Source organism: Pelmatolapia mariae, unplaced genomic scaffold, assembly GCF_036321145.2.
Source record: "Pelmatolapia mariae isolate MD_Pm_ZW unplaced genomic scaffold, Pm_UMD_F_2 NODE_ptg000558l+_length_52885_cov_1, whole genome shotgun sequence".
In the NCBI taxonomy this organism is placed as follows: domain Eukaryota; kingdom Metazoa; phylum Chordata; class Actinopteri; order Cichliformes; family Cichlidae; genus Pelmatolapia; species Pelmatolapia mariae.
In genome coordinates, this window is record NW_027052242.1 from 17,050 (window position 1) to 32,536 (window position 15,487).

Consider the following 15,487-nt stretch of genomic DNA (forward strand, 5'->3'; position numbering starts at 1 on the left):
CCCCCAGGTACCGGTAGTCCTCAACGATCTCCACATCAGCCCCAAAGCTGTCCACCACACTCCTGTACTCCTCCTCCTGTCCATCCCTGATACAGCCCACGATGGCAGAGTCATCAGAGAATTTCTGCAGATGGCATGACTGAGACTTGTACCTGAAGTCAGATGTGTAGAGAGTGAAGAGGAAGGGTGATAGGACCGTCCCCTGCGGCGCCCCTGTGCTGCTCAGGATGTTATCTGACCGGCAGCTCTTCAGTCGGACATGCTGTGGTCGACTTGTTAAATAGTCCGTAATCCAACCAGCCAGTGGGGCGTCCACCTGCATTTCCGTGAGCTTATTCCACAGCAGTGATGGTCTGATTGTGTTAAAAGCACTGGAGAAGTCAAAGAACATGACCCTCACAGTGCTCCCAACAATGTCCAGATGAGAATAAGCCTGGTCCAGCAGGTAGATGATGGCATCCTCCACGCCGATACGAGGTTGATAAGCAAACTGCAGGGGGTCCAGCCAAGGCTCCACCAGCAGACGCAGATGTTTCAGGATGAGTCTCTCCAGCGTCTTCATGACATGTGAGGTCAGAGCCACTGGCCTGTAGTCACTGGGGGCCAACGGGTTGATCTTTTTAGGGACAGGAACCAGGCAGGATTGCTTCCAGAGTGATGGGACTCTCTGCATTTCCAGGCTCATGTTGAAGATCCGTTGTAGACCTCCAGACAGCTGGGAAGCACAGCACCTGAGGGCCCTGGGACTGACACCATCAGGGCCAGCAGCTTTGCCGGAGTGGAGTCTGCCCAATTCTTTTTTGATGTCATCTGCTGAGAGGGACAGAGTGAGACAGTCTGAGGGGGCAGGAGAGGGGGGAGGCGAAAGGAGAAGATGGGAAGAGCTGGGTGTGGAGACAGGAGATGCAGGGCAGTCGAACCTATTGAAGTGTAGATTTAGGTTGTTAGCACTTTCAACGTCCCCATCCATCCCAACACCTCTCTTTTGTCTCAGGCCAGTGATTGCCCGCATGCCATTCCACACCTCCCTGGTGTTGTTTTCCTGCAGTTTGTTTTCCAGCCTCTGTCTGTAGGACTCTTTGCCCTCTGCAATCTTGGCTTTCAGCTCCTTCTGCACCAGTTTCAGCTGATCTCTGTCACCATTTCTGAAAACTCTTTTTTTCTTGTTCAGGGTTGCTTTGATGTCTTTGGAAACCCAGGGCTTATTGTTGGGGAAGCACAGAATAGTTTTTTTGGGGACCACAGTGTCAACACAGAAGTTGATATAGTCTGTAACACAGCCTGTCTGTCACGGGTTGCTTAGAGGATCCACTCGCAGGACTCCCGGGTAGCGTTCAAACAGAGATAGTTTATTACAGAACTTCACCAGGTGTATGTACAGACAGTGCGGGGTTAGTGCTATATACAAGACGTGAGGGGCAGGGGTCCAGGGCTCCAGGGAAAACGGGGAAATCACACACGCGCTCAGAACAGCCTCTCTCCTCTCCGCTAGCGACCTGCCACTCCTTCCACACTTCACACAAGGAAACACGGGGACGGGTCCGGGGAATCTAGGAACAAAGGAACACGTTAAGTCTCTGAGACAGAGTCACGGGAAACTTGAGCTAGGTGTGTACTGACAAGAGCCTTCACAACAATCCAGCGTCGAACAGCTGATCTCCTCCCTCTAATATACCAGCTGGTCTGATGAGGCCCAGGTGTGCACAATCCGGGAAGGCGTGGACCGAGGGCGTGAACCCGCAATGAGTTCCGCCCCAGCAAAACAGGGGAGAGAGGGGGAGAGGGAGAGGAAAAAGAGAAGAGAAGGGGAACTAGGAGGGGAGAGATGCTGATCAGCGCCTTGCCGATCCCGCAGGTCGTGACACTGTCAGATTGTCAATATTGTCCTGATTGGAATCACAAAGAACATCCCAGTCAGTTGACTCGAAGCATCCCTGCAGAGTCTCTTCCGACTCACTTGTCCATGTTGTGACCGTTTTTGTGGCTGCAGGTTGTCTCTGTCATGTCTTCTGAGAAGAAACAATTTCAGTTGACTTTTTTCTCCATACTCGATGGTTTGTCTGATGGCTTATTTTTCCTCTACAATTACAGGAGCCACGTCATAAATTTAAAAATCTGATCTCTGCACTGAAGATGAGATATAAGGTATGAGCTTGGATTACCAACATAAGAAGATGTACTAACATTCTGCTGGCTAAAATAGAATGCTTTAGAAAGGAAGAACAAGACTCCAAGAATTAAGACAAGATTGTGAGTGAACAACTTAAGACAACTAAACCTCCTAAAGATGTCTGAAGAACCGTACCCAATATCCCAAGAATATTATTTCGCTAAAGATTCAGACTGGACCGTAACCTGGGTCAACTGCTTCTTGTCCCCACACATCCAAATGTCAAGCCAAAGTTTTATGTGCAGAAGCAAATTGCAACTCCAACAGCAAAGCTACAGCGTACTTTGTAGCTCCACACACCTGTCAACGCCAGGTAGGAGGGACAAGCTCATCTTCGCGCACCTGCCTTTAAACACCATCAGTGTTGGGGAGTAACGGAATACATACATACAATACAATACATGTACTGCCGTTACGTATTTAAAATACAAAATATGAGTAACTGTATTCCGTTACAGTTACCGTTTAAAAAGGTGGTATTCAGAATACAGTTACTTTGCTGAAATAAAGGGATTACACGGCGGTATTTTCCTGTTTCATATGTTCAGCTATGCCCTCTCTATTTTTGGTTTCCAGGGAGAATGGACTGCCATACCCGTTATATGTCTGTGTGAGCGAGGAGGGAGAAAAAGGAAAAGTACGAGCTGTCACCGAGCAGAAACGGGAGCTGGAAGCATGCAAATATAATAATAACCACTGCAGCCAAAAAGAGTGCCTGATGAGCCCAGTTGTAAGTAAGCTATTAAGACCCGGCTGCACACTTTTTTCGTGTTTTTCTCCGAAACAATAAGTTCCATTGGAGCAGCCTTTCAATGCCTCTCTCTGTCTCTCGCTAGCAATTTGACCCAGACAACAAAGTAAAGCGAGTTTTTGGCTATGAGCCTGACACCGTACCCGACGTATTTGCCGGGGGGGGGGGGGATTGCACTGGGCTGTCAGGTTTTCCTTCATCCCCCATTCACTACGCAGCATCAAGATTTTCTAGTACCAAACTGCCAGTTTCTCTACATCTGTCATCACAAAGCAGCTGCCAACCCTTCTAGCTCTGTGGAGTTAGGTTGCTACATCCATCATTTGCAAAATGCAGAGGCAAGCTTCTTACTCCTGAGTTGCCAGTTTCTGTCCATCTATCATGGCAAAAGCAGCAGCGAATCCATCTAGCAGGTTCCTTCTATATCTAGCAGCAAGCTCCTTCCACCGTGTTGCTAGTTTCTCTTGATCCATTATTGCAAAGCAGTAATAAACTTCCGGCACCGAGATGTCTGCCTTCTGTATCCCTGATTTGCAATGAAGCAGCAAGCGTCCGTCAATGAGTGGCCAGTTTCACTGCATTTATCATCACAAAAACAAGCAGCAAACCTTCTGGCATTGAGGTGCCAGGTTCTTCTGTAGTAACATTCAGATGTGTAGTGATTTTGGTGAAATTCGGGGGGTGAATGTAGCATATGTGTTAAATACTTCTGAATTTCACCAAAACATCCTGCCTATGTCTGTGTGTGTTGTGTGGTTGTGTGCTGCGTGATAACGTAGGCACGTGCATGTGTGCCCCGGTCACAGCTCCTTTCAGCATTGCCAGAGGTAAGTCATTGTCACGTTGCTCTGAGCTAACAAAAGTTCCCTAAGGCCTCAAGCTGCAATTTGAATATACACGAACTGCTGCGTTTTGATCAATTGTTAACAGACTCATTTGGTGTAATTTTGGTATGCTGGGATGCTAGATTCTCATTCCTTGTCCCTCTTTTGCAAAAGGCAGCAGCACACTTATGGCACCGCTTGCTTGTTCTTTCTTCGTCCCTCATTTGTAAACACAGCAGCGAGTTCCCTATTATCGAATTGTCAGTTTCTCTGCATTTATCATTACCCCTCATAAGCAAATGCAGCAACATGCTTTTCTACCAACGCATTGCCAGTTACTCTTCCCTCTATCCCTTTTTCGCAAAATGCAGCAACATGCTTTCGTGGCACCAGGATGCTAGGTCCTCTTCCCTCATTTCCAATCATAGCAGCAAACTTTTCTATGAATGAGTCGCCAGTTTCCCTTTCCTGTATTCCCCATTGGCAAAATGCAGCAGCATGCTTTTGGAACCAGGATGCCAGTTTCTCTTCCTCTATCTGTCCTATGCAAATGCAGCTGCAAGCTTTGGCACCGGGATGCCAGCTTCTTCCAAAGCTGCTTACCATCACTTCTGTTCATTTCAGAAATCGGCACGGTAGTTATCGCTACCTTACCCAAAGTAAATTGTCGCCAAAGTGCTTGCTTATAGGGGGTTATACGATTGTTGGGCTTTTCCTCTAGATATTATCGTAGGGTCTTAAAGCCTCTGTCACTGAAAACTGAATTACTTCAAAGGTCTTCAACCTTCATAATGCAGAGTTTTTACTGCCCTAGGGAATGCCTTCTTTGGGGATCTGCCAGGACCGGGAGCAGCCACCAGTCTCCTTCGAGGCTTTCCCCAAGCGGCAGCTGAATTCAGTCTGAACTTTACCTACTAAAACGCTATGAAAACCTAAAATGAGGATGCTGGCCCAGCTAGTGAATGATTGGACATCTGTATAGCTGAGCGCCAATGGTGTGTGTCTTACAAATGGCTGGGCATTAATCTGTTCAGACCAGCGTCTACCACCCCCAGACTGGTGGGGCAGCTTAAAAAAAAACTTTAAAGTTGATTGTAAGTTTGATTTGTAAGTTCATTCATGAGGATGAACGCAATTTGAATCACTGGTTGGACCCTTTGTTTTTTGCAGGACATGAGGTGCCCCAGGCCTCCACTGCATTTTCTCCCTTTGAGATTCTGTTTGGTAGAAAAGCGCAGGGTGTGTTGGACCTAATGAAAGACAACTGGGCAGAAAGCCCAGCTAAGAATTAAAGTCAATAAATTCTGGACCTGAGAGTCAAGATATACAGTTTGAGAAGGTTGTCACGAGAGAATTTACTCCAGAACCAGGATTGTCAGCAGTGCCTGTACAAAAGAGGGGCTAGACTCAGACAATTTTCATTGGGAGATAAAGTGCTGGAGGTACGAAATTCCACCATTCCCGCCTCCCTCCATTGTGATGAACATGTCACACAGACCCAAAGACTGGATTTTCCTGGATTCCAGCAATGTTTTGCAGATTCAATTCAATTTTGTTCATACAGTGCCAATCACAACAAGAGTTGCCTCAAGTCAGTGTTTCTGGGTATGCATCATCATCATTGTTATAATACTAATCTCATAAATCATCATGTTGGAATAGGCCTTGGCATGACACTGTGTTCTCAGTTCAACAGGTTACCCAAGCTTAAGAGGCAAATTGTTTAGAAAGAATTGGCTGAAATCCTGGGAGTGATGGACGAGTCACAAGGTGCGGATGTAGCCCCATAGTTCTTGTAGTGAAGAAAGACAGGTCTATACAGACTAAGGAGCTTGGAAAGGAAAGCGTCTGGACTTCTTTGAGTTGCTTGAAGACGTTTCACCTCTCATCCGAGAAGCTTCTTCAGTTCTAAGGGTCAATTGGTGGGGAGTCCCAGATTTAAACCTAGTGGGAGTTTCCCCCCAAAGGGGGACAAAGTCCAGATGCTTTTCTTTCCAAGCTCCTTAGTCTACGATGACCTGGATAACTGAGAACCTTCACAGACACAGGTCTATACAGTTCAGTGTTGATTTCAGCAATGTAAATGATGTGTCATAGTTTAACACCTACCCAAAGTGGATCTGTACCTTGATAACAACTGCATATACAAATGTCTCAGAAATCCTAATACTTCCTGCTGCTGTCACACATTAAAAGTATGATAAACCTGACTGAGTATATCAGTGGGTCTGTCGTATACCACAACAGACCCACTGACATTTCCATGCTTTCCACCATGCTTTATTTACACAAGCTATTTTCACACAAGGATGCTTGCTTGGATGACTTCTCCGCTGCAGCACCCTTCCTGCCAGCCACACGTATACAACAACAAGAACGCAATCAAAGGGAGGAACAGCTTTTTATGCCACCGAGATGTTGTAGATGCTGCGCAGGTGCATCCATAACACCTGCAGTGGCATCACAGATGACGTCCCGCCACAGTGCTGCTGTTTATATCCAATATTTTTTAAAGGGGCCAAAATCATTACAATGTTTATGTAAAAACAGGAATGAGTACAAATGTACTTACAGAGCTTTGTTGGAGGCTTTGACCACTGGCAGCAGCCTCAGAAGAGCCTCCTCTGAAGCAGAGTATTTCTTCAGGTCAAACACATTCAGATCTTTTTCTGATGACAGTAAGATGAAGACCAGAGCTGACCACTGAGCAGGAGAAAGTTTATCTGTGGAGAGACTTCCTGATCTCAGGGACTGTTGGATCTCCTCCACTAAAGAATGATCATTCAGTTCATTCAGACAGTGGAACAGATTGATGCTTTTCTCTGCAGACAGATTCTTACTGATTTTCTCCTTGATGTACAGTGCAGTGTCCTGATTAGTCTGTAAGCTATTTCCTTTCTGTTTCAGCAGGCCTCGTAGCAGAGTCTGATTGGGCTGCAGTGAAAATCCCAGGAGGAAACGGAGCAACAAGTCCAGGTGTCCATTAGGACTCCGTAAGGCCTCATTAACAGCACTCTGGTAGAAGTGTTGCTCTGCAGATTCTGTTATTTGAGACTTGAAGATTATTTGTTGTTCTTCCAGCAGATTGAGTCCAGACTTGATGAAGGTCAGATGGACATGAAGAGCAGCCAGAAACTCCTGAACACTCAGATGGATGAAGCAGAACACCTTGTCCTGGTACAGTCCTCTCTCCTCTTTAAAGATCTGTGTGAACACTCCTGAGTACACTGAGGCTGCTCTGACATCAATGCCACACTCTGTCAGGTCTGATTCATAGAAGATCAGGTTTCCTTTCTGCAGCTGATCAAAAGCCAGTTTTCCCAGAGATTCAATCATGTTCCTGCTCTCTGGACTCCAGTGTGGGTCTGTCTCAGCTCCTCCATCATACTTGGCCTTATTCACTTTGGCCTGAACCACGAGGAAGTGGATGTACATCTCAGTCAGGGTCTTGGGCAGCTGTCCTCCCTCTCTGGTTTTCAGCACATCCTCCAAAACTGTAGCAGTGATCCAGGAGAAGATTGGGATGTGGCACATGATGTGGAGGCTTCGTGATGTCTTGATGTGGGAGATGATCTTGCTGGCCTGATCCTCATCTCTGAATCTATTCTTGAAGTACTCCTCCTTCTGTGGATCAGTAAACCCTCTGACCTCTGTCACTCTGTGAACATACTCAGGGGGGATCCGATCAGCCGCTGCAGGTCGTGTGGTTATCCAGATATGAGCATAGGGAAGCAGTTTCCCCCTGATCAGGTTTGTGAGAAGTACATTAACTGCAGTGGGCACTGTAACATCAGTCACACTCTCAGTGTTGTGGAAGTCCAGGGGAGGGCGACACTCATCCAGACCATCAAAGATGAACATAACCTGGAAGTCTTCAAACCTGCAGATTCCTGCTTCTTTGGTTTCAGTAAAAAAGTGATGAACAAGTTCCACCAAGCTGAACTTTTTCTGTTTTAGCACATTCAGCTCTCTAAAAGTGAATGGAAATATGAACTGGATGTCCTGGTTGGCTTTGTCTTCAGCCCAGTTAAGACTGAACTTCTGTGTTAAGACTGTTTTCCCAATGCCAGCCACTCCCTTTGTCAGCACTGTTCTGATTAGTTCCTGTTTTTCAAGTGAGTCTTTAAAGATGTCCTCTTGTTTGATTGTTGTTTCTGGTTTGTCTGGTGTCCTGTTTGCTGTTTCAATCTGCCTGACCTCATGTTCATTATTGACCTCTGCAGTCCCTCCCTTTGTGATGTAGAGCTCTGTGTAGATCTGATTCAGAAGGGTTGGGTTTCCTGCTTTAGCGATCCCCTCAAACACACACTGGAACTTCTTCTTCAGTTTGGACTTAAGTTTAGGCTGACAATTCTGAAGAGCATCTGAATAAAAAAAACATTAAAAAAGGAAAAATGCATATCCAGTCAAACCTGGTCTGAGGGTGCTATGTGAAGAACTTTGCCCGCTGTTCAGCCTATTATATTCGTTATATTTTTTATGCTCATTCTACCCAAAATTCATCAAAACGGGCTTTCCTAAATGTAATTCCTGAAAACAGTCACATTAAATGCTTCAAACCCACAAAATACTGAATTACTTTACAGCTTTTCATATGTACCCAATCCTAACATACTTTACTTAATATATGTAAATTTTGCAATTTTTTTCTCTTTCATGAAGCACTCGAGTCAAATGAGTGATAATGTTCATTTTTTTAAGGCAATCAGTTTCCATGGTTTTACCAAATGAAGAAGACTGGTGTTTATTTAAATACTGCTCACATTTGATCTTCTAAGTAGTTTCATAGGTTTATAATAATCATCAAAATACCTCCATGTCCTTTGGAAAATATTTTGCAGCCTTTCAACAAATCCAAACATATGTTATAGAATGAAGTTTCTTACAATTAATTCTGAGGTTTCACACATTTATACCTTAACAAGCTGAAAGGTGACCATTCATATAGAGATAAATGAACTTACCTTGGAGAGCAGATGGATCAGAGTATAAATGCAGTTGAAAGAAGAGAGAAGGATCTATGGTCTGAAGGTGTCTGATCATTATCTTGCATGCTTTGTCTCCTTTTTTCCTCACTGTGTCAATAAAGCAACGTGCCTTATCAGCTCTAATAGGGTTCCCCTCCAATATCGATTCTTTCTCCAAATCATTGAAGACAGTTTCTGTTACAAGGGCCTCAAGCAGCTGTATAAGAATTTCTGGTGAGACCCTCCACACAAAGGTTGTCCGTACCCTGGCAAGCTCCTCCTCTACAGAAACAAGAAAGAGCTATAAATGTGCATCTCACTCACTCTTTTAATAAACAGTGCCAAAGAATAATTAAGACATGATGCAACAGAGACATAAAAAATTCCACTTTCACCCATGTTGGTGTTCTAGACCTTGAAGCTCAGGTCCTCTACAAGAGGGCTGGGAGCTTGAGGGTCCTGTGCAGTATCTTAACTGTTCCTAGGACTGCGCTCTTCTCGACAGAAATCTCCAATTTTTTCCTGTGATCTGCTGGAGCCACTCTCCTAGCTGAGGAGTCACTGCACCTAGTGCTCACATTACCACTGGGACCACTGTTACCTTTACCCTCCACATCTCCAGGAGATTCTTCTCTGAGCCCTTGGTACTCCTCCAGCTTCTAATGTTCCTTATTCCTGATGTTGCTGTCATTCGGTATCGCTACATCTATGACTACGGCCCTCTTGTTCTGCTTGTCTACCACCACTATATCCGGTTGGTTAGTGTAGTGGAATTTTTGAGTGATGTCTGTACCACATATCTGCAATAAACACAAGATGTTTTGCTCTGATGTAGCAAAGCTATCATCTGTCTACAGTCAGTAATGAACACATTACAATAAAATCACCTTAAGGATTATATTGTCATGGTCCCGGCTGGCCCTATGTGGCTACATGTGTTTTGCTTTTGTCTCGCTCTCTCTCTCTCCTCTCTCTCTCTACTTGTTGCCTGGGCGGAGCTCATTGTGGGCTCCCGCCCCTGGCCTTCACCACCTGCAACCAATCACCTGTGGCTCCTCACCTTGTTTGCTCTCGCTACTTAAGGCAGTGACTGAGAGCACCTCGCCGCTGGACTATTGAGTAATGCTCGTCAGTGCTACTTTAGCCTTAGCCAATTTTGAGTTCTCTTCATGAAAGTTCTCCGTGTTAATTCCTGATGTCTGTATACAGATTCTTCGTGCTCGGTTTGGAAGTTTGGACACTGAAGCCTGTTCAGGAGTGCTGCAGTGAGAGTGGCGTGTGTGAGAAAAGGACCTTTCCAAGTGCAATATTCTGTTCGTGTGGAGCTGAGCAAGAGAGGACACTTTCCTGATTCTTCCCTGTACCCCTGGGAACCTTGGCCCCCTTCTCCTTCACCTGTATATAGTGCACCGGGAGTGTGTAAATAAAATTCAGTTTTCTGTGATTTCAGTCTGCGCCTGAGTCCTCCCTGTTCCTAATCGTGACATATATAATCATGTATACACACACACTATAAAACTACACTGGGGTATTTATCAGTATGTTAATAGTTACCCAATATATTTGATATTTAGTTCAAGTATTCACATGTATATCATAAGATTATGCCCCTTGCTGTGTTAACTTTTGAACGTGCCGTGACCTATTTTGATAAGCTAAAGCAAAGGGTTAATCAAAGGTTACCCCTCTGCGGATGACCCTTAGCCATAGTCTTGACTCTGTCCCTGGCCGGACCTTGGCAGGTACCTGAGCCTGCACTTGCTGTTTTTGGCTGGAAGACAAGTGGAAAGATGCTCAGCACCAGCGGGTCGGGTTACTGGTCCCTATAATAATGCACCAGAGGACACTCCAGGGCTCTGCTTTTTTCTGTCTGTCTCTGTGTGGCTCTGCTGTCTTTGCCTAAGACTCTACACCCCGGGGTTTGCTTTGCTTGCTTTGCTATGTGTTGTCTTGCTGTTTTGTATATTTATTTTATTGTTGTCCATATGATTTGGTGTATTAAACAGTGTTCCAAGAATTCTGCTCTTTTCCAGAAGTTCTTTTTTACTGATTTAACTGATTTAAATTGGATCTATAAAAAAAACAAAACAAAAAAAACTTGTAGCTCCACATCGTAGGTGGAATAAGGTTATCATGTTGGATTTAAAATTTGTGACCACATTAGCCAGCATCATTTTGTTCGTGTATATCGGGAAGTCCCACAGGATCTTAGCTCAGACATTCTCCACCACCCTAAGGAGCATCTCCCATTTTGACCTCTGGACTTCCAGGCCATATTTGGCACGGATGTTTCTGTATACTCTGCTGGCCACTTGTTTATAGTGTTCAATGTATGCCCTGCCTGGTACCATCTTGTGCCCTGCTGTTATGTTCTGGATTCTCTCAGGGTCATCTTGACACAACCTGCACCTGGGGTCTTGCCTGGTGATAGACCCAAGCCTCTATGGGACTTGTACTCAGAGCTTGTCCCTGTGCTGCCATGATTAGTGCCTCTGTGCTGTCTTTCAGTCCAGCTTTGTCCAGCCACTGGTAGGACGGCCAGTTCCTCTATCTGCCATTGGTACAAATCATATCATGCAGGCGCCTTCATATTTCTCTCTCTTGATCATGTCTGTGGTAGGCTTAATTATCTAGGGGGGTTATCTAGGACCCTTACTGGATACAAAATTGAACTTCCTTTCAACTCCCGCTCTGAAGACATGTAGTTTTGCAATATCCTACCTGCTGATGCTGTTTTGGCCGATGGTTCCCTCTGCTTCTCTTTTATCATATTTCTACAAAAAAAAAACATGAGTTGATCATTTTTTTCACAAGAAATGAAGTTTCTGTCAGTTACTGTCCTAAATTAATGAATATGATGGAAGACACTGTGACAAACATTTAGTGCATGAGCCATATACACCCCAAACAGTCCAATGTAATTCAAGGTTTCATTTTTTGAAGCACATTTAGAACCCCTTGTCAAGCCATGGGGGGGATTACAAATCTATGAAGGCAGAGCAGGTTCTTAGTTCTTAACTGTTCCAAATCGGCAACGCCTGCCTCAAGAGGGTTAAAGGGTGTGAATTAGACAGGTTTAAAAAAAAGCTGTAATTGTAATGAAAATAACATGAGATTTTTGAGAATTATTCAACATAAGATAAGAGAAAGGTTTTTCAATTATTTTCACGGTCACACACTGTCAAACTCTGCAACCATTTTTGCACAGTCTGACAGTACTTGCGTCAACTTCGGCCTGCTTAATATCCGTTTGCTCACGAACAAGGGACATCTCATCCAGGATCTCCTCACAGGCCGTAAGTTTGAATTTTTCTGTTTAACTGAGACATGGATACAGCCTAATAGCATTTTAGTCTCATGAACAACATTAGCTGATTGTTATTTACTAACTAATCTTAAATGACTGTTCAGTACAGAAATGAAGCCCAACAATCATGTTTTACAGTCCTGTGGTCTCAGCCTCAGATACTCTAACTAATCAAAGTGATGTCATGACAAAAATGACATTTCTGTCAATCAAAGCTGTATGTAACCTGAGCAGCACGACGAAGGCTAGACCGTCCCATTTCACAAGCCTCTCACTTCCGCACTTCTCGTACTTATAGTACGCACCATACGTAGTACGCGTAGTGCGCGTACTTCAAGCATGCAGACCCTGAATTGGGACACAGCCTCAGATTGCATTTCAAATCATAGGCAGCAATGGTGGTGGTGTAAAGTTTTAAAATAATAAATAATAAAAATTTTCTGTCACCTACTACACTGTTAATAGTGTTTTAGCCGTGAATGTAGCAGCGCAATCTTCACATGTCTGGTCAGGTTTTCAACATAGAACGTGTTTGCTAAAGATGTCCATTAACTTTTTGATCCCATTGGTAGTGTGAAAAGGAAAACATACAAAAATTGTGTATTTCTCCAGTTGATTATTGACCTACTGTACCATGAAGGCTAAAAGAAGTTGCATTACCTTTAATTGAAGCACCTAGGGCTACTATGAACTGGATAACTAAAAACCAGTAATTAGACAAAGGAGTACTTGGCTTAACATAGATCTGGCTACAGTGCTAAAACGAGACCTTGGTTTGTTCCAGTTTTCCTCTCAGAGATAATGAATCAGACATCCTAGCTTCATGGAGGGATTTTTTTTAAATTAAGTAGCAGAAGAGGAATTTCAGTTCTTTAGAAAACAAAGTCTAGATTTTAAGAGAATTTCTAAAAAAGACTGATGTGTTTGTAATTTAAATAGGATATTTAGGGTAACAATAAACAGTTAATCAGTTAAAAAAGTACATGTTACTAACATCTTACCTCTCTGCAGAAGACAGTTCTTGTCTTTCAAAACCACTAGAGCACCTTTCACACCACTCACTCTTTAAGGACACAAAGCTGGGTTCAGTGCTAAGTTCCTGATGGATCCTAAAAAGAAGAAAAAAACCCCCCTCAAAACATAACACTTTTCACTGCATGGAGCTATGTGCGATGACGAAATATATCGGATGACGAATTAAAACATCTATCATTTTATGTTTATCGTTTGCTTCATGGTGTTGCAAAATACACTGTTTACGACAATATTTTTTTTTCTTCTACCGCCTACACAACAATCACATGAAAGGGTATGGAGAGAATTTAGAGATGAAAAGCAAAAAAGAGCCGTCAAGTGCTTAAAGTAAACCTTAGACTGAAACATTAGAACAGGCTTTTCCCCACAGTAAGAAAATAGCAGCCGTTAAAACTTATGGATATAAATAAATAGTTTTGTGCATTAATCAAAAAAACTTGACTCCAGATATATGACACCCAGCTGAAAAAACTTCACCCAAGTCGAGTTGCCCGAGATTAACAGAATATATCGTTATCGGGATATGAGTTTTTGGTCATATCGAACAGCCATATCACTGCATATAAACTGCCAATAAGTGTAGTGATAAATTAATACTGACACAAACTTACTCTTTCTTAGATAACTGTCTTCTTTTTGTGAATCTACAAATAAAAAACTTCATGCAGCTGTACTTTAAGCACACGCAGCTGGTTTCAGGCTCAAGCTCGGGTTCAGGTCCAAGTTCAAGCCCAGGTTGGTTCCTGTGAATAATGATGGAGCAGTGATGTGAGTGCTGGGCTATGACATGGAGAAGAGTCATGGACAGTTAGAGATGGTCATCTCACCTTTGAGTGGTTTTAGAGGGAGGGACTTCCTCCTCTCTGTCCTCACACTGATCCATGCTGCTGCATTCACATCCACATCAGCTCATACACACTTTCTACCTTCACCTGCAGAGGAAACAGTGCACATCAACTGAAATCTTCCTTTCCATCATGTGTGCTGTCCAAATATCAACTGCTTCTTTCCTGCTTCATCTCAGTGTCAGCTGAATGCAGTCAGACAGCAGTGTGAGGCAGAGGAAGCTGCAATCAGCTGCTCTACTTCTACTATCAGTCCACTAGAAGAAGCCATGACGCACACATCATACATTCACTGATACACACTGACTGCTGTTACTGACAAGCTTCTTTCATCAAAAGTCAAAATGATCTGAATGAGCAAAATTAAGTTTGCTCATGCAGATAAACTGCGTAAGCGCGAAGCTGCTGCAGCGTGAGCATAGGGGAAACTCTGATGAGTGGGGGGGCGTCTTTGTGTGAGTGGCTGCTGGGTTCTGCTTGCCTGGGTTGTTGAATTTACACGCAACCAGTTAGTTACACATGTGAAAGGAAATAACTTGGGGTTTTTTTTTCACATCAGTCTGTTACTGTGAACTATGGAGTGGGAGATTTGTGCTGGAACTAAGCTGCACACAACTGATGTTAGCCAGGAAAACATTATAGACTAACTTTAATGGAGAGACCAGAAATAAAAAGACACATATTGTTGTGTGAATAAATCAAACATGAGCTGAACAAACAGTAAAGTTTCCTAAAGACAAACTGTTAAAGAAGGAAAGAAAGCAAACTTACAGTATCTTCAAACACACACACCAGCACTAAGCTCCACTCCATGAAGTTCAGGAAGTGAAAGTAAACTCTTAGCAGGAAGGAAACACGCAGAGAGGTGTTAAGGTGATTCTGGAGCACCTCAGAAACTTTTTGATCTCTGGCAGGCTGTCATTTATTTCCGCTGGTTTTCCTGTTTGAACCACAAACATTCAATTCAGTTCAATTCAATTTTACTTATACAGCGCCAAATCACAACAGTCCCCTCAAGGTGCTTTATATTGTAAGGTAGACCCTACAATAATAGATACAGAGAAAAAGAGAAAAACAAAACATGGCCCACTATGAGCAAGCACTTTGGCAACAGTGGGAAGGAAAAACTCCCTTTTAACAGGAAGAAGCCTCTGGCAGAACCAAGCTCAGGGAGGGGCGGGGCCATCTGCTGCGACCGGTTGGGGTGAGAGAAGGAAGACAGGATAAAGACATGCTGTGGAAGAGAGACAGAGATTAATAACAGATATGATTCGATGCAGAGAGGTGTATTAAAACACAGTGAGTGAGAAAGGTGACTGAAAAAGAAATACTCAATGCATCATGGGAATCCCCCAGCAGCCTACGTCTATTGCAGCATAACTAAGGGAGGATTCAGGGTCACCTGGTCCAGCCCTAACTATATGCTTTACCAAAAAAGAAAGTTTTAAGCCTAATCTTAAGAGTAGAGATAGTGTCTGTCTCCTGAATCCAAACTGGAAGCTGGTTCCACAGAAGAGGGGCCTGAAAACTGAAGGCTCTCCCTCCCATTCTACTTTTAAATACTCTAGGAACAGCAAGTAGGCCTGCA

General features: G+C 43.8%; 1 protein-coding gene across 1 annotated transcript in view; it reads right to left on the reverse strand.

Moving 5' to 3' along the window:
- Positions 1-13,937, reverse strand: part of LOC134623324 (NACHT, LRR and PYD domains-containing protein 12-like) — a gene marked incomplete at its 3' end in the record, with an annotated part of 28,084 nt that extends 14,147 nt beyond the window's left edge. The window contains exons 1-4 of the mRNA XM_065469834.1: positions 13,882-13,937; positions 13,021-13,128; positions 11,434-11,486; positions 6,318-8,109 (exon numbers count right to left, since the gene is read on the reverse strand). Coding sequence (XP_065325906.1) covers positions 6,318-8,109; positions 11,434-11,486; positions 13,021-13,128; positions 13,882-13,937 — 2,009 coding nt within the window. The remainder of the gene's footprint in view (positions 1-6,317; positions 8,110-11,433; positions 11,487-13,020; positions 13,129-13,881) is intronic.
- Between the last annotated feature and the right edge of the window lie 1,550 nt (positions 13,938-15,487).